The sequence below is a fragment of the Urocitellus parryii genome, chromosome X (genome assembly GCF_045843805.1).
Source record: "Urocitellus parryii isolate mUroPar1 chromosome X, mUroPar1.hap1, whole genome shotgun sequence".
Taxonomy (NCBI): Eukaryota; Metazoa; Chordata; class Mammalia; order Rodentia; family Sciuridae; genus Urocitellus; species Urocitellus parryii.
Genome location: NC_135547.1, coordinates 76,201,196 through 76,229,007, shown reverse-complemented (window position 1 = coordinate 76,229,007; position 27,812 = coordinate 76,201,196). Strand labels below are relative to the sequence as shown.

Genomic DNA, 27,812 nt, shown 5'->3' with positions numbered 1-27,812 from the left:
AAAGTTTTATCCTCGGGAGTACTTCATTAAGTAAAGCTTTTCCCCTGTTTGAACTGTCAGTACCTCTAAGTAAGTTTGCCTGCCCTCCGAACTACTTGGCACCAATGCGGGGAAGGCCACCTACTCCCCCTAGAAAAGATTAAGGCAGTGCTCCAACAGCGCCCAGCAACATTCAATTATGACGTTTGCTTCCAGAACCTTCCAAACCCTGGAGCTAAAAGAAAGATTGGTTACTTGAAGCTTTTTGGTGTTCACTCCAAACATACCGAGAAAAATGTAAGTAGCAAATACTTTCTAGCAGACAACCATGAATTTCACAATTTAGGCATTTGGCTAATAGAACTCAAAACATCCCTACATTTGATGGTTTTTGTTCTAGGCATTGTTCTAAGTGTTTTATGTGGATTTAGGCCCTATAATGAATCGGGGACACTGGCACTTGCTTGTAATCCAGCAACTCTACAGGCTGAGGGGAACGGAATACCAAGTTCAAGTTCAGCCTCACCAACTTAGAAAGACCAGTGTGGTACAGTGCCTCTGGGTTCAATCCCTGGTAGGGATTGAATGTAGGCATTGAGCATCACAGGGGGAGGTGGTGAGGAGTGACAGTAGGGGAGCAGGCAGTGAACACAAAGGTACACACTATAGCCCAGCTACTTGAAAGGACAGCTTGAACCCAGTTCAAAGATAGCCTGAGCAACATAATGAGACTATTGGAAAGAGGGGCAGAGGAGGCACTGTTAAAAAGTACTCTCATTTTACAGAGATCATTTGGCTAGAGAATGGCAGAGCTGGGATTCAAACTCTGGTAAATGGAGCTGTTCATTACAACTATCTCTACCATAAACAAGCAAATTGTTTCCCCATTTTTGAAAAGGGAGGTTTGGGGGGGAAAGCCTTAAACGTTAGATATAGCTAAAAGAGTTGGTTGGACTGGAATCAAATTGTAAAACAAGCAGTTTCAAAAGTTACACAAATTTATTCAAAGTGTGCAAGAAAATCCTTTAGACTGAAGGCAGGAGGAGCCGAAGTAGAGGGGGAAATAACCAATGCACATTTTTTTAATATTTATTTTTTGGACACAATACTTTAATGTGCTGCTGAGGATCGAACCCGGCCTCACGTGTGCTAAGCAAGCACTCTATTGCTGAGCCACAACCCCAACCTCCCAATGCACGTTCTTAAATAGGAGAGGGTAGGAGTTAAAACTAGCTACTAGATACTTTTGTTCCTATACTATCTTTTAGGAAACAAAAACTAGTCCACATTAGGGTGTTATTGCTGTTGTTTTGGATTTTTGTTTGTTTTCAGTGCTTAAGGACTGAACCCAGGGCCTTGGACATGCTAGACAAGTGCTGTATTATTGAGCCACATCCCCAGTCCCACATTAGGTTTTTGAAGGTACAATGAAGGAGTTGGAAATTATTCAAAATTTTATTTGAAACAATTTTTTTCCATCATATCTTTCATAAAATGGCAACCAAACAGCCTATTCAGATCCCTAATACACTGAAATCCTCTTCTCTTCTGGCTGAGTTCAGCCACTACACAGAGAAGGAAGGAAAATAATTTTGTACCCAAGAACCAAAATAAAAAGTCCATGTAAAAAAAAAAAAAAGAAAAAAAAAAAACTATGGGAGAGGATGTAGTACAGTAGTCATAAGCCATGAATAGGTGTTTGGGGGTGGGGACTCACAGGCTTTGTTGTCTAAATAGGTCACATACCATCCCCACCCCTCTACCAGACTTATGTGAGAAGACAAAATGATATTACAGCTCAGCAGGAAAATCCACCCCTTTTACATGTTGTTTAGAGCTATTCAAATACAGATTTTGTTGTTGCATGATCCCATTGCTCTGTCCAGCAATACACTAGGACACAAAATACATCAGCCATATTAGGGGGGGAAAATCATTCATTTATTGTTTAAAGATCACAAGACAACATCTGAATTTCTGTAGCACAATTTAAATGTTTTACTTTTTTGATAAAGCAGAGTATAATAGAAAAAAAAACAATTAGTTTCCAGTAATATCTATATCTCTATTCAGAATTAAGTCTTCCACAGACATGTTACCTGGAAATAAAAGCCTGTTACAATAAGCAAAGCTTCAACCAGAGCGGCTACTTTTCGTGCCAGGAAGAAGTTCATTCCTATAGGAGGAATGATGTGCTATGTAAAATGGCTGTAAAGTCACAGCCTTGAGGGCACTGGAAGTATATTGTCCTATTCCACAATGAGTAGTTCAGTGAACTTCAAACATCAGTTTATCTGAAACCATGCTGACAACCTTTAACTGGTATTTCAATCAGAAAAAATAAATAAGAAATCCCTCAACTGATGTTCTTGATTTACAATGTTAAAAGGTACACATAGTTCATTAACGTAATTCTGGTTCAGAATTACACTTGAGACTCCTCACTCAGATTCTGGTTAGCAGTACAAATCTTTCAGAAATTCAAGTTCTCCTTATTCAGTAATTTGTCAGCTAGGATACATTCAGGCAACAGCTGCAACTACAGAATAGATGCACTGCCTTGGAGCTTTGGAAAGACATTATAATCTAGAATACTACTAGCAGACAAAAATATCTGTTACTGACTGGATAGCATAAGTGCAGTACAGCAAGACAAAACACATATTCATATGTTGGCTTGTTTAAGCCTCAAGCCCTCGATCCTGTTGAAATTCAATAGTTTTATTCCTATGGTCTTTAATACCAAGAATTCAAGCTCCAAGAGTGCTAAAGTCTAACTTGTACTCCAAACCAAGCAGCAATGCAGTTTGCTACTATTGAGGCTGAATCCACACAAACTTCAAGACCAAGTCCAATAGACAATTATATAATACCCTCACAAAGTCTGAAAAATAATTACTCATATACATAGATGGTCCTTCAGAGATTTTACCTATAACAAATTTTTCAATGAACATTACTTAATGTATTGGAGATAACTGCAACTTACTAATCAAATATTTGAATACTTATACTTACCTGGGATTTCATTTCTGCTGAAAGAAATAGGAAGAACAGGACTCACTTTAAAAAAAAAACAAACTTTAGAAAAGAAGGTAAAAATCTTATCACACACTATCACTTTTGGAAGCAGCATAGAAGGGGCAGTCAAGGGAAAAACACTGGTAAAATAGGTCAAAATTAGGCAAAAAAAAAAAAATCTATATTATCATCAATGACAGTACCATAACTGTGCCCTTCATAACTGATAATCACTCCTAAATTTTTCATTTGGCACCAGATGGTGTGTTTAAGAGAAACACTCTGGGATGTTTTCAATCATACTTGGTTAGCTAAATTACAGGAGAATTTTTAAAGGAGGTGGAGGAGGAGAGAAGGAAATGGAAAATGGACCAAAAAAAAAAAAAAATCAGTAATCTAAAGCAACAAAGCACTGGTAGCTCCAAACATCAGGTCAAACACTAAAACGACTGATATAGGCTCAAGTGGTTTATAAAACCTATAAAAAGACTACACCAGCAAAGTCCCTGTCAATCTGTCAAGAGTTCAGAAACTAAAACAGGGAGCCACATTTTAGCTTAAAACCTTATCTCAAGAAAATCAAAAACACTTCACATGAATAAAAATACCTGAAACCAAACATTTTTAAAAGCTCCAATACCCAAAATATAAAGAAAAAAAAATTAATTCAGAAGACTCAATCAATCCATGGAATCACAAAACGGCTGGACAATCTATATCTCCCTTCCATACTAACCATCCCATGGAAGACCAAGGGAGATCAGACCTTCCAGACCTATGCACCACCTGGTTGCTGCAAAACTACGGAGATTCCTTGTGGTACAGCAGTTTTCCATCTCTGTGTCTCTCCCTATCATGCAGGAAGCAAATCTGGCTGTGCTATTCTATTACCATTATATATCACCCATCTGCAACATAGTACTGTACAGATAAGTAAAAAGTGTGTTATCTAGTTCCCTTTCCCCCAGAAGGTTGAGGCTCAGGTATGGGGTAATTCTCCTGTGCATAGTCTTTATTTAGGCTGACTCAGTGACTTCGACAGGCTTAATCATGTGGTCAGGTTTGTTGCCAGCTGCATAATGCTCCCACATCTGCAGATAGAGCCGCTCTAGTTCCATTGTGTATTGTTTGGTGTTGAACAGAGGGCTAGATATTCTCTGCTTCCAGACTTTGCCACGAATTTTCTTTAGGCTAGGTAATAAAAAAAAAGGAGAACCAAGTTTACAAATCAGAGCAGAAACTCAGAACTAGATTCTATATATACTCAGTCACCTTTATGGCAAAATACATGACCAAGATTCATATTCCCCGCCCCCCATCATCGGCCCGTTACCTCAATGCTGCAAAAGGGAAGGGTCACAACCAACACAATGCTAACACTTACAATCAAGTTCACCCTATATGCTCTGAAAAAAAATTTAGTTCTTTCCTAAACATGTATATCCAAGGGATAGCAAGCTTTCTTCATTTTTTTTAAATATTTATTTTCTAGTTGTAGTTGGACATAATAAAAAAAATTATTTTATTGATCTTTATGTGGTGTTGAGGATCGAACCCAGGGCCTTGCACATGCTAGGTGAGCGTTTTACCCCTGAGCCACAACCCCAGCCCCATGTTTTCTCCAATTAATTTCTACCTTTAAAATAAAAACAAGAATTGGCAATGGTACAGAACTATTCCTATACACTAACTACCTGCCCATATGGAAACCGCTTTCCTTTTTTGGTAAGCAATTTAGCAACTGTGTACTAACCTTAAATATTAATAACTTCTGACCTCTCGCTAATGCTTTTCCATTTATTCAAAAGAAATAACCAGATATGGGGCTGGGGTTGTGACTCAGCAGTAGAGTGCTCGCCAAGCACGTGCGAGGTGCTGGGTTCAATCCTCAGCACCACATAAAAATAAATAAATAAAATAAAAGTATTGTGTCCAACTACAACTAAAAAAAAAATTTAGAAAATAACCAGATATGCAGTCACACATGACTACGTAAAGATGTTCACTGAAGTATTTTTTTAAAATAGTTCACGCATAAATGTATTACATGAAATATTCAATTTAGAAAGATTGTAATGAATGAGAAAACACTCAAGGGGAAAATGCAATATGTCTATGGCCATAATTACTGCTTGCACATGAATGAGGCATTATATTTAGATATACAATGAAAATGTTCCTAGTATCACCAAGATTATGGTTCTGTCAGAAATGGGGGAGGGGGGGACAATCAATTTTTCTAGAAATGGAGGGGGGGAGAAGACTTGTCTAATATATTCAGAAGGGGAGTTAAAAAAAAGAACCAGGAGTCAGAACACTTCTGTGTACTTTTAAAAGCAATAATTTAAAAAGTTGTTTTAATGTCTTATAGAACAGAACTAGTAAAAATGGCTATGTATCTGTTGGCCTCAATCCATGTCCATATTAGTCTACCTTCCAAAGAAAAAGACCCGCTGTGCTATATATTTTTAAAAATCTCTGGCTAAGTAGGAGAATGGTTAAGCTGTGATACATCTATACAATGAAATACTATTCATCAATAAAAAGGAATGAACTCACTGAATAAAGTGCCTTTTAGAGTGCACACTATATGGTTTCATTTATATAAAGTTCTAAAAGGACTAAACCAGGTTATAGTGGAGGGAAAAAAAGAACGGCATTTGTCTCTGGGAGTTTATGGGGAGGGCCAACTAAGAAGTAGCAAGAACTTTGTGAAGTGATGGTAATATTCTATATCTTGACAAGATTTGAGTTATCAAAGGTTACCTCTCAAAACTCACTGAATAGTAAAGCTGTGTTTCACTGTAAGTTCTGACTCAAAAAGAAAAGTATTCAATTCTAATTTATGATACAACATTGAATTACTTACGGAGAAGCATACTGATATCTGCTGTTTACTTCAAAATGTACCAAATAAGATGGACTAGTTTAGGGGCTGGGGTTGTGGCTCAGTGGCTCGCCTAGTACATGCGAGGCCCTGGGTTCGATCCTCAGCACCACATAAAAATAAATAAAGGTATTGTGTCCAACTATAATTAAAAAAATATTCTAAAAAATATGGAAGAAATAGATAGGAAATAAATCAAGATAGGAAATAAATCAAGTATAGTAAAAATGGTAATAGTAGAACCTAAGTAATGAATATAGATGTGTTCATTATAAAACTGAAAATCTTCATAACAAAATGCTGTAGGAAAGTACTGTATGAATCAAACTAAGCTCCAAAGAGTCTAGTAAAAATTTTAAAAACAGACAACATTGTTCACTGTATTTAACCCTAGACTGACGGACATCAATTTTAAATGTTTTAAAATGCCCAAGCTTTCAATTTAAAAAAAAAAAAAAATTGGAAAATAATGAAAAGCTAATACTTGTTGAATGTTTACCATGCACCAAGTTCTCTACATGGAGTACCTTTTTTAAACCTCACAGCATCTCTGCAAGGTGGGTACTACCATTAGGCTCCATTTTGCAGGTAGTAGAGATAAACTTGCTCAAAGTTCCCAAACCTCATAAATAAAAGGGCAGTCTGAGCATTTCCATTAGCATCTATTTAACATGTTACTTCTCAGAAAAACACAAAGAAAAAAATTGCCCTTAGTACCCAAGGAAAAAACCTCATTGAAAAGACAGGTAGTTTATTATATGGATAAAGCTTCAATTACCTAAGCATCTCCCCTATAATTCCCACCCATTTTCAGGCAATTAAGTTATTTTTGTTTTTTTCCCTTATCGTACTACAATAAAGAAGTGGCAGTATTAGGGTCAAAGGTCTGATATTTTTAAGATTCTTAAAACTTTGAGGAAGGGTTGTACCAATTTACTCACCAATGTATGAAAGGGCCTCAATGCTCCCTCATCGATATCATATTAAAAATCTTTTTATTTTATAGGCAAATAATGGATATACCTCAATATTATTTTAATTGTCATTTCTACTACAGAAGCTGAAAGTTTTTCTTGTTAATCATTTGTACTTCCACTTCAGTGAGTTGTCTGGTCATTTCCTTGTTTACTTTCCTATGAGGGATTTAAAATTTAAATGTTCTTCAGGCTATTAATACTTTGACATATGAAACAAAGATTCTTTCCCTCTTGTTTGCCTTTTAATTTTCTTGAAATTTTTATTAGCCATTTATTCTTTTATATATTAAAACCTAATGATTACTTCACTTACAAGAGTTTAGATAAAGTTTTCTCCCATTCAGAGATCATACAACTAATTTACCTATTTAATATAACCCTTAATTTATGGTTTCATTTTACAATAGCTATATTCTCACTAACATATAATTTGTTCATGGAAAAGTTTACTTACTATTCTAGATCAGTTCCCAGTTTCACAGCTATGTCTTCATATTCTTGTCTATTTTTAGCAATAAGCTCAAGACAACCTAAGCAAGTGAGCTGGGAAGCTGCAACTCTGGAAGCAAGGGTCTCTCCTATAATACAAAAGAAAATAATTACACATCTGAGAATGTAAACAGCATGCAGTTATCAATGTTATTTACCTAAGCATTCACACAATGTAGATGAGGAGAATGGAGCTAACTGTTCAAATCTGAACAAGTCTCATTTTCTATCATTTTGCCTTAAATGTTAGTGCTGGACGGTGTAATTTTACATGTTTTTTTAAGGAATGAGAAAGAGCCCAATAGTTTATTAGCAACTTACCTGGCATAGTCACCATGGGTGTCCCTGCCCAAAGGACATCCATTCCTGTGGTGTGCCCATTACAGAGTGGAGTGTCCAGGCAGACATCAGCCAGCTGACCTCTCCTGACATGTTCCTCTTTAGGAGCAACAGGAGAAAAAATGATACGGTTCTGGGGAAGGCCCATGTTTTGTGCATATTGTTGAATATTGGGCTCTCCTACTGCTGGAAAACGCAAGAGCCACAGCACACTATTGGGAACACGTTTCAGAATCTGAAAAGGGAAAATAAGAATAATTACTTCTGTGTTTTGTTACTGTTTGTTTTTGGTACTAGGAATCAAACCTGGGATCTCACACATGCTAAGCAAGCATTTTGCCACTGAGCTATATCCCCCAGCCCTTTTAAGTCAGGGTCTTGTTAAGTTGCTCAGGCTGCCTCAAACCTTATAATCTTCTTGCCTCAACTTCCCAAGTTTCTGGGATTATCACTGCCACCATGCCTAGTAAGAATAATTATGATTAGCACATTTGCTCTTCTCAATCTCATAAGGCTGGGTGCGGTGGCACATGCCTATAATCCCAGCGGCTCAGGAGGCTGAGACAGGAGGATTGCAAGTTCAAAGCCATCCTCAGCAAAAGTGAGGTGCTAAGCAACTCAGTGAAACCCTAGCTCTAAATAAAATACAAATAGGGCTGGGGATGTGGCTCAGTGGTTGAGTCCACCCCCATGCCCAGTTCAATCCCCAGTACCTAAAAAAGACAGACAAAAAAAAAAAAAAAACTTCTCATGTCTCTATCTCTAATAATTCTATTGCACTCAGAAAGAAACCTACTGTGTACCTAAAAGTCTTTCCTTCATGTAAATTGAATTATATGCCTCTTTTGCTTAGCTATCCCCAGAGAGGAAAATGCAAAAGATGACACAAACACATCACTAACTGGCACAATCTGAGATGTATCCTGTGGGAACCGATTTAAATAGTGTTTTTTGTTGAATAGAGAGGAATCTTCCATTTTTAATTTTATGGCTTTTTTTTGTTTTTGTTTTTAAAGAAATAGGGTCTCACTATGTTGTCTAGGCTTAAGTGATCCTCCTGCCTCAGCCTTTCAAATAACGGAAACCATAGGCACTTGTCACCACAGCCAGCATCCCAAATTTTAAATACTCTACCATGTCACAACAAAAGTAAAATCACATTTGCTTAACTTTGTCTACTCTAGATCAGAGACTAACAGATTTCTATGATAACTGCTCAATTATTTTGTGGCTCAAAGCAGCCACAGACGTAGATACGGCTGTTTGTCATTAAACTTTATAAAAACAAAAGGTGGGTAGAAATAGATTTCCAAATTCACAATAGTTCAGATTTTTTAAACATAGTACAATGCACATATATTATCTAACCCCTTCAGCAGTAATTCCTTGTGAACACATTAGTATCTCTGCATTGAGATGCAGGAATATTCATAATAAATGAAATAAATAAATAAAAACTATGAATATTTTCATAGCAAAAGTGAGGTGCTAAGCAGATAGTTCAGATAGTTTTGCTGCCAAATAAATTTGCCACAAATGGATAGAAAAATTTTTTTGAGTATCAAGAAGTAAGGATTGCCAGGTACATGCCTGTAATCCCAGTAGCTCAGGAGGTGAAGGCAGGAGGATTGTTGAGTTCAAAGCCAGCCTCAGCAAAAGCAAGGCACTAAGCAACTCAGTGAGACCCTGTCTCTAAATAAAATACAAAATAGGCAGGGGATATAGCTCAGTGGCCGAGTGCCCCTGAGTTCAACCCCTAGTACCCAAAAGAGTAGTGAGGATTAAAGAATAGTAGACATGCACACGTATGCTTCACGTTCTTCTCTACCTTCCTCTGACCTTTGATCAAAATAAGTAGTTATTAAGAGGGAAAAAAAAATCCACGACAAAATTGTTTCCATATTACCTAAAGACAAAATATGTCATTTTAGTTCCATAGACTAAGAGCCAGTTATGGATACCAATACCCTGCTTATGAAAACTGATCTGACAAGGTGACTGAGAAGTAATGGAATTGACTCCTCCTAGTTTTAAATATTGCATGAATGTTAAACATGGGCAGATATACGTAACAGCTTTTGCTATCAGTTTAGACCAGGGGTTGGCAAACTACAGCATGAGCGTCTAATTTAGCATGCTGCCAGTTTTTATAAATAAAATTTTATTGGAACACAGCTACATTCATTTACATAATGTCTAGGGTGATTTCATGCTACAACAGCAGAGTTGAACAGATGTAACAGAGTATGGACCAAAAAATTGAAGCTATTTGGCATCTGATATTTTTATTTTTATTTAATTAGTTTATTTATTTATTTATTTGGTGTTGCTAGGGATTGAATCCAGGGCCTCCCACATGGTAGGCAAGCACTCTACCACTGACCTAAATCCCCAGATCTTTTTTATATTTTGAGACGGGGTCTAAGTTACTCAGGCTGGCTTGGAACTTGTGCCACCAAGCCCAGCTACCACCTGGTTCTTTTCTGACCTATGATCTAGACAGAAAACTTTTAATATGTTTTTTTTTTAATATCATAATGTGAAATTTAGATATTGAAGAGGGCTAGAGATATAGTACAAAGTACATGCCTAGTATGAAGGCCCTGGTTTTGATCCCCAGTACAGGGGGGGAAAAAAAAGAACATTAGAAGGAGAAATAAAAAAATGAATCAAAAATCCATAACTTTTTTGTAGCTTAGAAATGAGCACAACAGCTGTGCGCAGTGGTGCATGCCTATAATCCCAGCAATTTGGGAAGTGGAGGCAGGAGGATTCAAGTTTGAGACCAGCCTCAGCAACTGAGCAAGGCCCTAAGCAACTCAAGGAGACCCTATGTCAAAATAAAAAAGGCTCAGTGGTAAAGTGCCCCTGGGTTCAATTCCCAAGTATGGAAGAAAAAAAAGAAAGAAAAAGAAATGAATACAACAGGTTGTGAATGAAGAAGAAAGAAGCTTCAGCAATATAGTCTATGTACAAAATTGTTACCAATCTCTGGACATTAATAATGAATCTATGTGTACTCACATTTGCCCACATCTGCAAAGTAGAAGGGTCAATCTTATATAATTGATTAAAGTTACAGTACACGATGGCATCTTCTGGTAACCCATACTGAGAACGTGTGGTTACAATAATGGTACGGGGCACCTCCTCTCCAGTTGCAGCCTTATTGTTGATCTAAAACAAAGAAAAGAATGATGATGATTATGTTTAAAGTTAACATAGTCGGACATTTTCTTTTCTTTTTGCAGTGCTACTCATTGAACCCAGGGCCTCACATAAGCTAGGCAAAGGCTCTACCACTGAGCTACATACCCAACCCAGTCCAATAGTTGTTTGGTTTTTGGTACTGGGGATTAAACCTAGGGGCACATAATAACTAAGTCACATTTTTTATTTTTTAAATTTTGAAACAGGATCCCTCTAAGTTTCTGAGGCTTGCCTGGAACTTGTAATCCTTCTGCCTCAGCCTCCCAAGTTGCTGGGATTACAAGCATGAGCTACCATGCCTGGGACCTAGTTTTTAATCAATAAAGACTCCGTAAAGGGGGGCTGGGGTTGTGGCTCAGCGGTAGTACGCTTGCCTAGCATGTGTGAGGCACTGGGTTCAATTCTCAGCACCACTTACAAATAAGTGAAAATAAAAGTCCATCAACAACTAAAAAACTATTAAAAAAAAAAAAAAAAGACTCCGTAAGTGCTGGGGATCTAGCTCAGTTGGTAGAGTACCTGCCTCGCATGCACAAGGCCCTGGGTTCTAATCTCCAGCACCAAATTAAAAAGAAAAAAGACTATAAGATGCAAAACGGTGTAACCATTTAAAGTCATATTCCTGCATTATCTCAATGGGGGAACTATATTATGAAACTTCTTGCTCTAGTCAAAAGTTCTCAAAACCTTATTAATGGCCTTTCTTCCTGAATGAAATGCCTTTTTAATCGTTTCCACTTTTCAAGGCTAAACTGCAATTAGTCTTCCAAGATTCTCCTCACATTGATCACCACCATTTGAGCTTCTACATACAATTATCATCTTATACTAGTCCAACACATTTTACTATTATCTTACATTATTAGGTAAGTTGAATATGGACAATTCAACAAAACTGATAGCTCATAAGAGATCTGTGATACTTGATTTATATTCTCTTGACAGAAAAATATATTCACATATTCAAGTATGCAAAATATATTCGAGTATAAATTACATTACTGTAGTTAAGACATGGGACCTAAAATAATCCCATTCACTGGGAGATATAAACAAAGGGAATTATACTGTGTTATACAAAATGTAATGATATACCCCAGATACTAACAAAGCATAGAAGACAATGGAGCAGGGAATGGAGAGGCTAGAGATTAGTATAGAAACAGACTCTCTAAACAGGATTCAACCAGGGAAAGGATGAGTTTATAGAAATAAGACACTGTATGGTACCTACAGATACTCCACTATATGGTAAGAGAGTAAAGCTACAGGTAGGGAAAAACAAGATATTAACAAAGTGGACCCTCAGTAACTTCTTAGCTGAATCCAGGGGACTTTTAAAATCAGACAATCCTACATAAGCTGTTAGTCTCCATAAAATAGGGATAATGATTCTTAACTCCTAGAGTTATGAGATTTAAGGGAAATAAATGCATGCTTAGTGCTATATATTATGATCTGTTATTTTCTTCTCACCTGTGTAGTTGCCAGTCCATTGCTAATACTGAATCCATTAATTGTTATCTGAATTTGTCCCCTGTTAATCATTTCAATAACTGCTTCTGCAATGGTGTTCATGGGAATGACAGGCATATTAAGAGCTGTGTTACTGCTATCTGCGTTGTCTCCTCCATCAGGACATTTCATCTAAAAAAAAAAAAAAATGCATTATTAAAGAAAAGATCCCAAATGTAGTTTAACTTTACTTCAATGACAAAGATTGACTAGGTTCTGACCTTGACAATTTTCACATCTGGTAGACTATCAAGAAATGCTTTGAGATCGATGCCATTCAGAACTATCCGATTGTCATAAATGTGGCCATTGGACTTAAAATCGATGACTGCTTTTTTCTAATGGAAAAGACAGTTTCAGACATGTCTTTTAGGATGTGTATGGACAGTAACAAGGAAATAAATGACAATAGTTCTTTGTAATTCCCCAAAGCACCAGTTTCTACCTACCTTCAGATGAGGGAACATATTAGCATGATCACCAATAAAGAAAGTATGGGGCATGTAAGCCAGTTTCTCAGAATACTGCTCAGCAACTTCAGCTGGTGAAGTTTCCTGATCAGTGATGATATAATCCATGAAAAGTGCACCACTAGTCCCAGGATATCCCAGCCACATTGCCTTAAAAAATAAAAACAGACCAAAAACAGATTAAGAACATTCATCAGTACACTTATGTTTAGATCCATCAAGTTGTACACCTTAAATATGTACAACTGTTTGAGTCAATCATACTTCAATAAAGTGGTTTTTAAAAATCTTCCAAAATTAAATAAGTAAATAAGGAAGGGTGACTTCTTTAATCAAGAACAATTAAGTAGTATTTTAGACTAGCTGTTTAAGTGCCGAAATGTTTTTCAAATTTGCAAGACAGAGAAACTGTTTATACAAAATCTTAAATTGTACACCTCCATACACATGTACCAGTAGGAATTGTGTTCAACACTCAAAATCCTTTGTCCCTGTTCATTTAAAGAACTATACTATTTTCAAATCAAATATGTCTGCTGTGTTGTTTTAAACATCAGCCAGTGAGCAACATCACTGTATTTTTAGTTCAATACACACTGTGAATAACCATTATTAATTCTTTTACCTGAATAGGAGCTGGCCTGAGAGCAAAGAGCTCATTTCGAGCACCCTTGGTATAACCATTCATATTTACAAGAATATGAATTCCATCCTGATGGATGCGATCAGCTGCTTTTCCATTGCATGGAATCTGTGGAATAGAAAATAAAAATTCACTATTATCTCAAATTAACTCAATTAATTTTATGGCATTAAAATTCAGCTTCGTAAATACAAAATGATTATTATGCAAATTTGCTGAATTAATGCAGGGCAAAAATATAGGTAAATCCCATTAAAATGGACTCAAGGCATTAAGGAAACAGAACACAGAGGAAGTAGTTTCCTTCTAGATTGAATGTATGAGTGACAGGGTTTCACAAGGGAGTTGATATTTGAATTGGGCCTTCAAAGATGAATAGGAGGCTGGGGTTGTAGCTCAGTGGTAGAGTGCTTGCCTAGCATGCATGAGGCACTGGGTTTGATCCTCAGCACCACATAAAGAGAAGAGAAGAGAAGAGAAGAGAAGAGAAGAGAAGAGAAGAGAAGAGAAGAGAAGAGAAGAGAAGAGAGAAAGGTATTGGGTCTATCTACAACTTTTTTGGTGTGTGTGTGTGTGTGTGTAGTGCTGGGGATTGAACTCAGGGCCTTGTGCATGTGAGGCAAGCACTTTGCCAACTGAGCTATATACCCAGCCCCTACAACTAAAAAATAAAAAAAAAAGAAAGATAAATAAGAGCCTGTGGGAGTTTGACAGAATATGATCTTGATAGAACAGAGTAAATAAGGAACTGGAGTAAAGCCCTTGTAGGGTTAAAAAATTATAAATAGTTCACTTTTAAATGGGAGGTGAATGGTGGGTAAAAGTACTGGAAAACAAATTGGCTAAGAAAGGTTGTAAAGGCTATGCTGAAGAGTATAGACTTTGGTCAATAATGAGTGAGTACTTGCAGGTTTCAGAAGCAGGTTGGTGCACTTCTTGGTCACAAAGAATTCTAACATCCATCAAACATGGCCCAGAACTATTATTTCACTCCCCTTCAGAACCCAAGGTGCTCTACAACTGAGCTACTACTGTCTCCAGCCTTTTCTTTTTTTCTTTTTTTTAAATATTGAGACAGGGTCTCACTAAGCTGCCCGGGCTGGCCTTGCATTTACAATTCTCCTGTCTCAGCCTCCCAAGTCATTGGGTTTATAGGCATGTACCACCAGGCCAGGCCAGGCATTCTTTTGAAGCAACAGGATGCTAGAAAAGATGTTGGTGCATACTAGTTATTAAGCAATTAGAGTCTCACAACCTTTCTGCTAGAACTTCAATGATATATACATACACACACACACACACACAAAAAAAAAAAAACACGTGTCAATACACATGTATACATATTTTTTCTATATATACACATATACATATATATCTTTAGACACTATATTGCACATTATCTGTATCGGTTACTAAATTGGCTAATGATCTACAAAGAAAAAAATTTAATTATTAAAATAATTTAATTTCCTGAGTAGGTACATACTCAGCAAATCATGTTCTCTACAAGTTTCAAGATATATTAGTATGCCTGAGGCCCTGGGTTAAATCCCCAGAACTTTCTTCAGAAAGTTCGAAGTATAAGAGTTTCACTTACCTGAGAAAGATCAATGAAATGATTGGCTTCTGCCATCACCTTTACTCGAAAGTTGGTGCCATCATCTGGACTCAGGGCATAACAGAATACCTGAAAGGCAGCAGAGAGTATATTTAATAGCCTTTATTCAAATCTTTCCAAAAGACACTGGTTTAACACCTAAGGTAACAGTAAAGGCACCACTGTGGTTTCTTTTTTAAACAGTGATTCTAGAGAAACACTAGCCTTACCTCAAATTTATCAGGATTGTGCATGCCTGGAATAGACTGCATAAGGTGAGAAGTAGGATGATTCCCAAAGTCAGAACTCACATATCCTACACGCAGTCGACCATCACTGAGCTTCAGGTCTTTTGGATGTTCATATGGTGGTTTATGAAGGACATTAATCTACCAACAGAATCCAATGTTTTTTAGTAGATTATCTATGTAAATTTTCATCTAGGAAAACTAAAAACACACCAAACCTACATCTCACACTGGTTGAGTTTTGCTCTGAACACTTCATTTATTTTATAGAGCTCAATGCAATCTTAGTGGCTTATGTAATATGCTTTTATACCTGACCTGTTTCTGAGACCTATGGAATAGCCTGAGTAAATATAAAATTTATAGGAATTCATGATAAATCCTGATAGGTATGATAAATCACAATAAATCCTGCAGCATTGTTAAAAATTCTATAGGGAAGCATTTTTTTAAATTATACCTAGGACTCACTTCTCCTCAGCAAATCCAACCTTTGATTAAATAGTGTTCCAATTCTCAAAGGTGAGTACAAAATACCACATACCTTATTAAACATTATGGTTTTCAACTTCAAGAAATTAACACCATCACCCATTTGTTAGTGTCTAAGTTAAGGATTCCACCCTATGGAGTAGAGGAGGTCATGCTCCAGAGAGGACACAATTTAAAGGACTTTTGAGGCAGCTCACAAAATTTCATTTCTCAACTTGCCTTACAATCTGTTGTAATTGGCACAGTTTCCTGTATCTGTTTTAGTTTACAATAAAAAGATTAAAACAAAAGAACTATACCTTATCCAAGCAGAGGTTCCCATGCCTCTCAGCAATAGCCTTCCTGAAGCCATGAGAAAGAGGATACAACATACTATGATGAGGATGCACAGAAGGTAACCTATTCTTCTCTAACTGGTCAGCCACAATACTGACCAACTTCTTCATTCGCTCATCATAGTCTGTCCAATCACAGACAATCTAGAGGAAGCAAAAAGAAGTTATTATACAGGGAATCCTATATTGGAATTTAATTTAATATTTTTTTTTGCCCTAAAGTAATGCCAGATAAGCTATTTAAAACACTGTCTTGGGCTGGGGTTATAGCTTGGTGGTAGAGTGCTTGCCTAGCATGTTTGAGGCACTGAATTCGATCCTCAGCACCAAATAAAAATTGAAAAATAAAATAAAAAAAGGTATTGTGTTCACCTACAAGTAAAAAATATATATATTAAAAATAAATAAATAAAACACTGTCTCTAGTCAGGCTTGGATTATTATAGCACCTAACAATTAAAGGCGATTGTACCACTAGAAGTCAATTACTGGCCTTTATTCTTTACCTGTAGGCAATGAGCCAAGTTACAATAAGCATCAGGAAAATCAGGCTTAAGTTTCAGAGCTGTACGGTAAGAAGCTATTGCTTCTGGAATATTCCCTGAATCCTGGAAAGAAAAAAAGTGGATGATAAAAAGTTTCCTAAAATAAACTCTTGGTACTACAATGCACAATTAAACAGGAGTACCTTGTGAATGGAAGCCAGATTGCTGTGGGCATCTGCAAATGCAGGGTTAATCTGGATGGCACGAGTATAACACTGCAAGGCTCCCTGAACATCCTGCATCTCCTTTAGAGTGTTTCCCATATTAGAGTAGGCATCAGCAAAGGTAGGACTTATTCTGAAGGAAAGGACAAAGGTTTTACAAAGGTTTTATTTATATAGTACAAAAATCTTTAAACCCCTATCATGTTACTTTTTTCTGTTATTAAAAGCCATTTAAGAGGCTGGGGTTGTGGTAGAGTGCTTGCCTCACATGTGTGAGGCACTGGGTTCAATTCTCAGCACTGCATATAAATAAAGGTCCATCAACAACTTAAAACTATTTTTTTTTAAAAAAAGCCATTTAAGCAGAGTGCAGTGGTGCACACCTATAAACCCGGTGGCTCAGGAGGCTGAGGCAGGGGGATTGCAAGTTCAAAGCCAGCCTTAGCAATTTAATAAGGCACTAAGCAACTCAATGAGACCCTATCTCTAAATAAAAGGGGGGGAGCAGGGCTGGGGATGTGGCTCAAGCGGTAGCGCGCTCGCCTGGCATGCGTGCGGCCCGGGTTCGATCCTCAGCACCACATACCAACAAAGATGTTGTGTCCGCCGAGAACTAAAAAATAAATATTAAAAAAAAAGGGGGGGGGGGCAGAGATATGGCTCAGTGGTTGAGTGGCCCTGAGGTTCAATCCCTGGTACCAAAAAAATAAAAAAAAGTCAATTAAGCTGGGCACAGTGGTGCATGCCTGTAATTCTACCAACTTGGGAGGCTGAGGCAGGAGGATTGCAAGTTTAAGGCTAGCCTCACCAATTTAGCAAGACACTGTCTCAAAATGAAAGATAGAAACTGCTGAAGATGCAGCTCAATCCGCTTGAATCAAATGTATGAAATATGATATGTCAAGAGCTTTGTAATGTTTTGAACAACTAATAATAATAAAAAAAAAAGATGTAGCTCAGTGTCTAAGCACTCCTGGGTTCAATCCCTAGTATCCCTCTCCAAAAAAGAGCCATTTAAGTGCCAGCCAAATGACAAGCCATTAAAAATTAAAAGATACCTAAAAACAATAAGGCTGTGAGTTTCTTACCGAATAGCTTCCTTATAATGCATCAGAGCTTCCTGCAGCTTGCCCTGCTGTTGTAGTACACTTGCTAAATTTGAATGGGCAGCAGCAAACTCTGGGAAGACCTATAGGGTAAGATCAAAACTTTAAAAAAAAATCCTGCCAAAACAAAAGTAATAACTTCTCACAATCCTAAGAACCTTGCTCAAATACCTTTATACCTCTAAGCTTTTCTCCATCTTTTCCAAGTTTATTCATTATTCAAAGCTTAGTTGCCCAGATTCTACCTCCTCTTCTCCTTTATACCTCTCCTTGTTTCAAACATGAGGTAGACCTTTCCTCCTCATAGTTTATACTGACCACTCCATCACCACTAAAATCTCTCTTCTAAGCTCCGAATCACATCTACTTATCACCACATAGCTATCAAGACACTGAAATCACATACTTACTGCTAATTCCTCTTGAATTGTAGCTGTTTAATTTTTTGTATAGATCCTATGTAACCATAAAATGATGAACTCTGAATGTAGGGATTTTCTTGAATGTCACACAAGATCCCATGTTCCTAGCTACTTAATTACTGGTTCAATGAATAATCCTCTTTTAAATGATTCAACCAATATTTTTATAAAAGAGGTGAAAGACAGCACACTTAACCACCTTCCCTCTACTATCACATAAACAAAATATTAGCCACCCCATCCCTCGACATACTTCTAATGCTTTACGATACAAGCGAACTGCCTCTTCAATGTTTCCCTGTTCTCGTTTGATATTGGCTAGGTTATTCAGAGAGTCTGCATGGGTGGGACATAGACGAAGAGCTGTGTTATAGCAATCTTCTGCTTCAGCAACCTAGAAAACAAAACAAAACTATTCAAAACCTATACCAAATAATCGTAGGGCCACCACTGATACTGTTCTAACAATTTTAATAATTACTTGGTTAAGCATGGCTAATAATACTCCAGAAAATAGATATTTTCTAGTATTCTTCCCATCAACCAAAACTCCACAGTAAACCAATATAAGCATCTCAATACTTAGTAACATTAAAAAAACTCTTAATACTACCAAATAACAAAGAGATAAAACTGAGTAAAAAATCCTTACACTGCCCTTCTCTTTGAGAGCATTGGCTAGGTTGCAGTAAGCATCAGGGAAATGTGGTTGTAGTTCAATAGCTCGCCTGTAGGTGTCAATTGCCAAATCTATCAGGCCTTGCTCATAGTATACACAAGCCAGGTTGCCATGTACCACTGCATGATTTGGACTCAAGCTTAGGGCACGAAGGTAAGCTGCCACAGCTCTGTAAATAAAAAATAAAACACACACACACACACACACACAAAATGCAACTAATTTTTAACTATACCAAAACAGGCCAATTAATTGTAACTAATTACAATTAATTCACACTATAGTATACTTAACCTCAAACGAAAAATGCACCTTTATAAAATGTGTTTTCATACTGAGAAACTGTCTATTCCCACATAAGAAATAGGCTTTCCTTTGACAAAGAAGTGAAGTTCAGATTTATTTAGCTTTCTGAATTATAGCAAAGGAATAATTTACCCTAAGAGATAATTAATCATTTCAACAGTTCTACAATAAAGGAAATTTCAACTGAACTCCCAGTGAGAATAAAGGCTTTCAGGAAATCCAACAAGGAAAATCCAGGCGAAAATATCTGTAAAGAAACAGTAACACAGCAGGGAAAAACAACATACGAGATAAGGAAAATATGTTTCAACAAGTTATTGCCATATCTTCAGTCCAAATCCTCATTCAACAAAGACTCAAGAAAATTTATCAAATAGAACATTCACTCACCTGTCAAAAATGCGTGCCTCTTTCAAAACATTTCCTAAATTGATATAAGCATCCAGAAAATTTGGGTCAAGTGTAACAGCCTAAAAATTACAAAACAGTTACTTAGAGCAAGTTAATTTTTTTTTAATTCTGAGGTTACTTTAAACCTCCAATTATATTTTCTAGAATTAAAATATTATTTTTAAACACTAAATACTTATGTAGTTCCCTTTCATTATTTATAAATCTCAATCTTATCAAAACAACTGGGGGTATAGCTCAGTAACTTGCCTAACATTGGAGAGACCCTGCCTTCAATCATCAGCAAACAAAAGACTTCAAGGTGGCCCAAACCTACAATCCTAGTTACTTGAGAGGCTGAGGCAGGAGGATCACAACTTTGATCACAACTCAACGAAACTCTATCTCACAAAGCAAGAGGGGCTAGGGATGTAGCTCAATGGTTGGGCACTTGCCTAGCTAGCATGCATGAGGCCCTGGATTCAATCTACACTACAGTAAAACAAAACATGTTCATATAAACAAAATGGGTCCTTATGGGAAAAAAAAACTAAAAACTGAGTCCATCCAGTTTTACTGAGCTGAATGTTTCTAATGATTTAGCCCTATTTTATTCACAATTAGCCAATCTAACTCTTCTTAAAAAATAATGGCAGAAATAAGCAGCAAGCTCTTAATAAAACGGAAATGTGTATCTAAGTTTTATAAATTTGACTGCATACTAAGATATGTAATTACAGCTAAATTCTTACAAAAATATATAATTTCAAGTTGACACTAACAATTAAATGGTATCTCCCAATAGTTATGAAACCGTCCTAAAATATAACTAGAACTGTTTTTAAACTGTCCTAAAATACAGAAGAGTGAAATTCAATCTGTCAAATATTAAGAATTCATCCTGGACATCATCATAGGCTATTAAATCAGACCCTCTGAAAAAGCAGCCAGGACATCCCTATCTAGTATGAGTTCTTTAATACAAGCAACTAAGGAAGATAACCACTGATCAAGAAAACTATTTAGCTAGACACAGTGGTGCATGCCTGTAATGCCAGCAACTTGGGAGGCAGGAGGATCACAAGATTGAGGTCAGACTCAGCAAATTAGTGAGGCTCTAAGCAACCTAGTAAGATCCTATCTCAAAATTTAAAAAAAAAAAATTAAAAAGGGCTGAGGATGTAGCTCAGTGGTAAAGAGTCCCTGTGTTCAATCCCCAGTACAAAAAAAAAAGGTACTCAGAGTTGGACTGGGCATGATGGCTCATGCCTACGATCCCAGCTACAAAGGAGGCTTAAGGAAGGAGGTTGTAGAGTTAAGACCAACCTCAGCAAGTTATTGAAACCTTGTCTCAAAAACAGAAATATAAGTACTTATTATCCACAAATTAGCAAATCAGTTTCTTTAAAAATAAATAAATAAAGGTATTTGGGGGTTTGGGAATATAGCTCAGGGTTAGAGTGCTTTGCCTAGTATGTATGAGGCCCTGGGTTTTGTACCCAAGCCCCAACCCACCCCCCAAAATAAGACATTCCTGTTGTGTGGTAAATGCACACTTTAACCAAAACAGTGAAGAGGTAATGATTAATGGTAAATGTGAAAGACACTTCCTCTTCCTTTAGATGGTAGTTTTTACTACAAGGCATAGATTGTCTATAGTGATAGATGCCTATCCTAAACACTTTTCACTACAGAAATTTTCAAATGTACACAATAGCAGAATATAAAAACAAAAACCCAGGTCTCCGTTACCCATCTTCCATAATTCATAAATCATCTTCAGTCTTATGTAATCTCTATTCCAAACTAATCTCCCATTCTCCATATCATTTTTTTAAGGTAGCAGGGATGGAACTCAGGGGCACTCGACCACCGAGCCACATCCTCAGCCTTATTTTGTATTTTATTTGGAGACAGGTTACACGGAGTTGCTTAGTGCCTCACTTTTGATGAGGCTGGCTTTGAACTCACAATCCTCCTGCCTCAGCCTCCCGAGTCCTGGGATTATACGTGTGTGTCACCACACACAGCTCCATATCATTTTGAAGGAAATCCCAGACATCTCTTTCCATTTGAAAATATTCCAATATGTATCTCAGGGAGTATACAAAAATGCTTTTCCCTCCCAACATAACCACAAAACCATTACCATACCTAAAAATAATAATAATTCCTTAACATCAAATACCTATTCAATGGTCCAATTTCTGATAAATTTTGACTAGGGATCCAAGTAAGACCCAAACAATGACAACATGCCTTTCTAAGTTTCTTTTAATCCTTGAAATTAAAAAGTTTAATTTAAATCTCATTTTTATTCCTATACATGGTTGAAGAAATCATTGTCCTATACAGCTCAGTTTGGATGTTGCTATGTGCATGCCTCTGGTGTTTTTTAGTGTTTCCTTGTCCCATGTATTTCCTGTAAATTGGTAGTTAGAATTGGAAGCTTAAATCAGATTTGGGTTCTTGATTTTTTTCTCTTTTTTGGTAGTACTGGGGATGGAACCCAGGGCCTCGAGCATACTAGGCAAGTACTCTCCAGTAAGCCACATCCCCAGCCCTAGTTTCTTTTTGCAAGCCTATTTCACTGGTGTAATTATTTATTTATTTTTGGTACTTAGATTGAACACAGGGGTGCTTAATCACTGAGCTACATTTCTCAGCCCCTTTTATTTTTTTTTATTTTGAGACAGGGTCTAAGTTGCTGAAGCTGGTTTTGAATTTATAATCCTCCTGCCTCAGCCTTCCAAGCTGGAATTATTTACTTCAATCACAATATTTGACTGTTCTCTTTTGTTGTCATTGATAAACGCCTAAATATATTAATGATGATATTCTACCAATCCTTCTTCATTTATTAGCTAGAATACTTTGATGCAGAGAAACTTTTTCCCATCAACTATTATGTTATCCTGAGGTGCAGTTCACACAGGAGAGGGAAGACAAAAGTTTAAAACTAATTTTTAACTAACAAGTAATAATTATGCATATTATGTAGTATAATATTATATTTTTATCTATGTATATACATTGTAGAATCAATCAAGCTAATTAATGTATGTGTCACTTCACCAAGTCATTATTTTGTTAAGGTGAAAAGGTTTAAAAATCTACTTCTTTAGATCTTTTTTTCTTCTTTATTCTTTTTGGACACAGGTTCTCATTATGTTGCTTAGGTTAGCCTTAAACTCCTGGGCTCAAACCATCATCCTGGGACACAGATATGCCTCACAACTCCTAGATTCATTTAGTAATTTTGAAATATACATTATTATTAACTGTGATCACCATGCAGTACCCTTTGATTAACATCTTCCCTTTCTTCATGCCCCTTCCCCACTAGCCTCTGGTAAATACCTTTTTAGTTTATTGCTAAGAGACTGGCTTTTTTGATTCCACATGTAAGTGGGATCATATAGCACCTGTCTTTCTGTGGCTGGTTTACTTCACAGAGCATAAAATAGGCAACAAAAAGCAAAAATAGACAAATGGAATTCTATCAGAGTAAAAAGCTTCCACACAGCAAAACATTTAATAAAGAGAAAACCCATGGATTGGGTGAAAATATTTGCAAGCCATACATCTGATAAGGAGTTAATTTTCTTTTTCTTTTTTTAATATTTATTTTTTAATTGTAGTTGGACACAGTACTTTTATTTCACTTATTTATTTTTATGTGGTGCTGAGGATCGAACCCAGGGTCTCACACGTGGGAGATGAGCACTCTACACCGCTGAGCCACAATCCCAGCCCAGGAGTTAATTTTCAAAATATAAAAGGAGGTCAAGAGCAAGAAAGCAAACAACCCAATTTTTAAAAGGGGCAAAGGATGTGAACAGACATTTCTTAAAAAAAAGAGAGAGATAAAATGGCCAAAAGACACATTAAAAAAAGAAACTTAACATCTCTCTAATCATCAATAAAATGTGAATTAAAACCACAAAGTGTTGGGCTGGGGCTGTGACTCAGTGGTAGTGTGCTTGCCTCGCATGTGTGAGGCCCTGGGTTCAATCTTTTTTTTTTTTTTTTTTTAAGAGAGAGAGTGAGAGAGGGGGGGAGAGAGAGAGAATTTTTTAATATTTATTTTTTTAGTTTTCGGCAGACACAACATCTTTGTTTGTATGTGGTGCTGAGGATAGAACCCAGGCCGCACGCGTGCCAGGTGAGCGCGCTACCGCTTGAGCCACATCCCCAGCCCCCTGGGTTTAATCTTCAGCACCCCATAAACATAAATTAATAAAATAAAGATGTTGAGTTAAAAAAAAAAAGTTGTTCTTCTAAACCATTTTTTAAAATGAGTTGCTCCTGGGCTACAGATATAGTTCAGTAGTAGAGTACTTGCCTAGCATACATAAGGCCCTGGGTTAGATCTCAAACACCAAAGTTTTTTTGTTTTTTTTTTAATTAATTTTTTTTAATTTATATATGACAGAATACATTACAATTCTTAGTACACATATAGAGCACAATTTTTCATATCTCTGGTTGTATACAAAGTATATTCATACCAGTTGGTATCTTCATACATGTACTTTGGATTATAATGACCATCACATTCCACCATCCAACCCCGTGCCCCCTTCCTTCCCCTTCCACCCCTCTGCCCTATCTAGAGTTCCTCTATTCCTCCCATGCTCCCCCTCCCTACCCCACTATGAATCAGCCTCCTTATATGAGAGAAAACATTCGGCATTTGGTTTTTTGGGATTCACTAACTTCACTTAGCATTATCTTCTCTAACTCCATCCATTCACCTGCAAATGCCATAATTTTATTTTCTTTTATTGCTGAGTAAAATTCCATTGTGTATATATGCCACTTTTTTTTTTATCCATTCTCCAATCAATAAATGGGCCAAGGACCTAAACAGACACTTCTCAGAAGATGATAATACAATCAATCAACAAATATATGAAAAAATGTTCATCATCACTAGCAATTAGAGAAATGCAAATCAAAACTACTCTAATATTTCATCTCACTCCAGCTATTATGAATACAAACAACAATAAGTGTTGGCGAGGACGTGGGGAAAAAGGTACACTCCTACAACGCAAATTGGTACAGCCAATATGAAAAGCAGTATGGATATTTCTTAGAAGATTGGGAATGGAACCACCATTTGACCCAGCTATCCCTCTCTTCAGCCTATAACCAAAGGATTTAAAAACAAAATATTACAGGGACACAGCCACATCAATGTTTAGAGCAGCACAATTCACGATAGCTAAACTGTGGAACCAACCTAGATGCCCTTCAATAGAAGAATGGATAAAAAAAAAAGTTTGTTTTTTTCTTAAAGAGTTGTTCCTTAATAGAGTTAAAGAGAGTTCACCTTTTTCAAAAGGTGACTAGTCTTTTTAGTATGATTATGAACTCATGGATTTAAACATATTTTATACATTTTAATATATTTCAGTTTTTATTCCCACTGATACTCAAGTCCCATTTAGACAGTGGGAGCTTCTACTGAGTCATTCTGACACAAATACATCAAAGCTTTCTGGTATGACAACAAGGCATTTCAGACAAATTTTGTACATTTCTTGCCCCAGATCTGGAATAAGCTTTTCATCAAGAAGCTTTTGGTTTTTCAAAGTAAAGCTATCCTTTTAAAAAAGAACTTTCAGTTACTTAAGTACAATCTCAATGCAAAACTGGAAAACTGCCATACCATATATGATCCAGCAAATACTGCAATACTGTCAGAGAAACAAAGGTATTCTGGGCTGGTTAAGTAAAGGCCTAAATTATTTAGTTCTAGTAAGGACATTCTGCACACATAAGTACATCATGAATACCAATTATTAATTTAATAACTAACCTTTTCAAAGTGATGGATTGCAAGCCAAATTTCCCCTTGTGCATTGAAAACACAGCCAAGATTACTCCAAGCTACTGCAAAGTTCGGTTGCGTCTCAATTGCTTTCAAATAACATGCCTTAGGAGGGGTTAATGAAAGAAGATGGGAGGGGAAGGAGGTAAGGGGAAAGGGGAAAATTTGTAAAGGGAAAAAAAAAAAGATTGGGGGGGGAAGAAGGTGATATCATTATTCCTTCTCTGACCAGTCAAAAGTGACCCTGCAGCATAGGCTCGCTTGCGCCAAAACTAATGCGCTGCCACAGCTGGCTGCTCCTGCGCCTGCGCCACCAGAACCCAAGTGCAAACCACCATGTTCAGTTCTGTCAACCAATGACCAACCCTTACACTGGAACTCATTGGGAGGTCAGTTGCTATAATTCTAATACTGAACTTTTCTTACCTGAACACCTAAGAGCTCTGATTACATTTTCAAGTGATATCTAGAGGGAACCACTTAAGACCAAGTATTCACATTTCCCAAAGCATGTTCTATGAGGTGTTAAAAAATATCACTGGATAAAAAGGATTTCATGGTCAAGTAAATTAGGAAAATAGAAAACAGGTTTCTTTACAACTCTACAAGGACTCCCGTTAGCCTTTAATACTATTAAAAGATTCCCTGAACTTAGTTGACCATGGAACTCTTCTCTCATTGAACATTTTATTAGAGTACTATGAAACACATTTTGGGAAATACTGCTCTGGATAATGTTCCTAACATTAAAACTATGCTCCTGAGTTAGAGAAAACATGTTTTTCTGCCAGTCAGATATCTTAGCCAGACTTTCAGTTACAAATTCATAATGCCCCTATATTCCATGGAGGACTGAAGCTGAAACCTCACATGACAGGATTGCACCTAGGTTGAGGTCCCTGTAATGCGAGCGCAAACATCGCTTGCGCCACCTAACAGCATCGCACTGCGCAATCGCTGCGAACTGCTGCGCTACATAGAACACCCCTAGACGCAGCAAACGGCCAACCAGATCCATTAATCTACTAGACAGGCCCATAGAGAATATTTGTTTAATGAGATTAGTTGGACTCAAGGTATGTTAAAACCCAATTTTATCCAAAAAGGCTACAGAATAGGACTGAGGGAGCCAGTCAATCAGATTACTCATCTAGTCAACCGTTCACAGGGGCTCATTCGCACGCAATGCGCATTAACGCTGCGCAGCCTTTGCGCTACTGCAGGGTCACAGCGCATCATCAGAAGAGCAGAATGCTGCAATCCAAACAAAGAAGAAAAAAGGAAAAAAAATGAACAACAAGAAGAGTTAGAAGCTTTAACTAGTAAATTATCTCTAATAATTTTAATATCTTAATTAACTTTTACTTATCTTTGACAGAATTGTGGCTATAGTATAAAACATTCTCTTACATAACTTGCTTGTAAATAAAATTATTTTAAGCTGTTTTTGAAGCCACAAGACAGAAGATTCAGGCATGGAGGCAAATTGTTTTGCTGTGGCAGTTACAAACCCGTTACCATATTTCTCATCATGTGACTTTTCGGTGCGTTCCTTGCTGGAAGAGGAGGAGGAGGTTGTGTGTCTGCCCTAGATCCAGGCCTCGAGCTCCCTTCAGCGAGGCACCTTACGCATGGAATAGGAGGTTTCACCCACCTGAAACCTTCTAAATACAATATCAATGGTGAAAAACCAAAAACAAGAGAGAAAATAAAAACAAGATCATTAGTAAAAGTTCAACAAAGCAATTGAAATTCTTTGGATGTCTATTACATATGGGAATGAGGACAGTCTCAAGTCTGTAACATGGGAAACATGCAGAAGGGAGAGGGTTAATCAGGGCTATTGCATACAGCAGGGATTTTTGCTGGAAGAAAGGCTCTTCATTTTCTACAAAGAACTTAATTTTGTTTCCATCTACTAGGAATATGCTGGCTTGAATTTTCAAATGCACTGATTACAAAAGAAATACATTGCATTTCACTCAAGAGTATTTTCTTTTTACTAAGTTCTCACAAAAACCAGAATAACATTTTTCAAACTAGGTGTCTCCAGAGCTCTGAAATAAAGAAGTCAGCAACCTAAGGCAGGCGCAATGTCTCAGCCTAAACCGATCTCTAAAGCTGCAGTGAAGTGCAATTCATGTTAGCTGTCCGCTTGG

At 37.0% G+C, this 27,812-nt stretch overlaps 1 protein-coding gene across 2 annotated transcripts in view; it reads right to left on the bottom strand.

Moving 5' to 3' along the window:
- Positions 1-1,898: 1,898 nt before the first annotated feature.
- Positions 1,899-27,812, bottom strand: part of Ogt (O-linked N-acetylglucosamine (GlcNAc) transferase) — a 38,679-nt gene continuing 12,765 nt past the window's right edge. For both annotated transcript variants that reach the window (XM_026412627.2, XM_026412628.2), the window contains exons 5-22: positions 25,642-25,758; positions 19,815-19,894; positions 19,092-19,287; positions 18,693-18,833; positions 18,000-18,100; positions 16,891-17,044; positions 16,709-16,810; positions 16,167-16,346; positions 15,358-15,516; positions 15,128-15,217; positions 13,513-13,638; positions 12,867-13,037; positions 12,639-12,755; positions 12,379-12,549; positions 10,717-10,869; positions 7,675-7,927; positions 7,319-7,442; positions 1,899-4,191 (exon numbers count right to left, since the gene is read on the bottom strand). In XM_026412627.2, the coding sequence (XP_026268412.1) occupies positions 4,017-4,191; positions 7,319-7,442; positions 7,675-7,927; positions 10,717-10,869; positions 12,379-12,549; positions 12,639-12,755; positions 12,867-13,037; positions 13,513-13,638; positions 15,128-15,217; positions 15,358-15,516; positions 16,167-16,346; positions 16,709-16,810; positions 16,891-17,044; positions 18,000-18,100; positions 18,693-18,833; positions 19,092-19,287; positions 19,815-19,894; positions 25,642-25,758 (2,610 nt within the window). In that variant the 3' untranslated portion in view covers positions 1,899-4,016. The remainder of the gene's footprint in view (positions 4,192-7,318; positions 7,443-7,674; positions 7,928-10,716; positions 10,870-12,378; positions 12,550-12,638; positions 12,756-12,866; positions 13,038-13,512; positions 13,639-15,127; positions 15,218-15,357; positions 15,517-16,166; positions 16,347-16,708; positions 16,811-16,890; positions 17,045-17,999; positions 18,101-18,692; positions 18,834-19,091; positions 19,288-19,814; positions 19,895-25,641; positions 25,759-27,812) is intronic.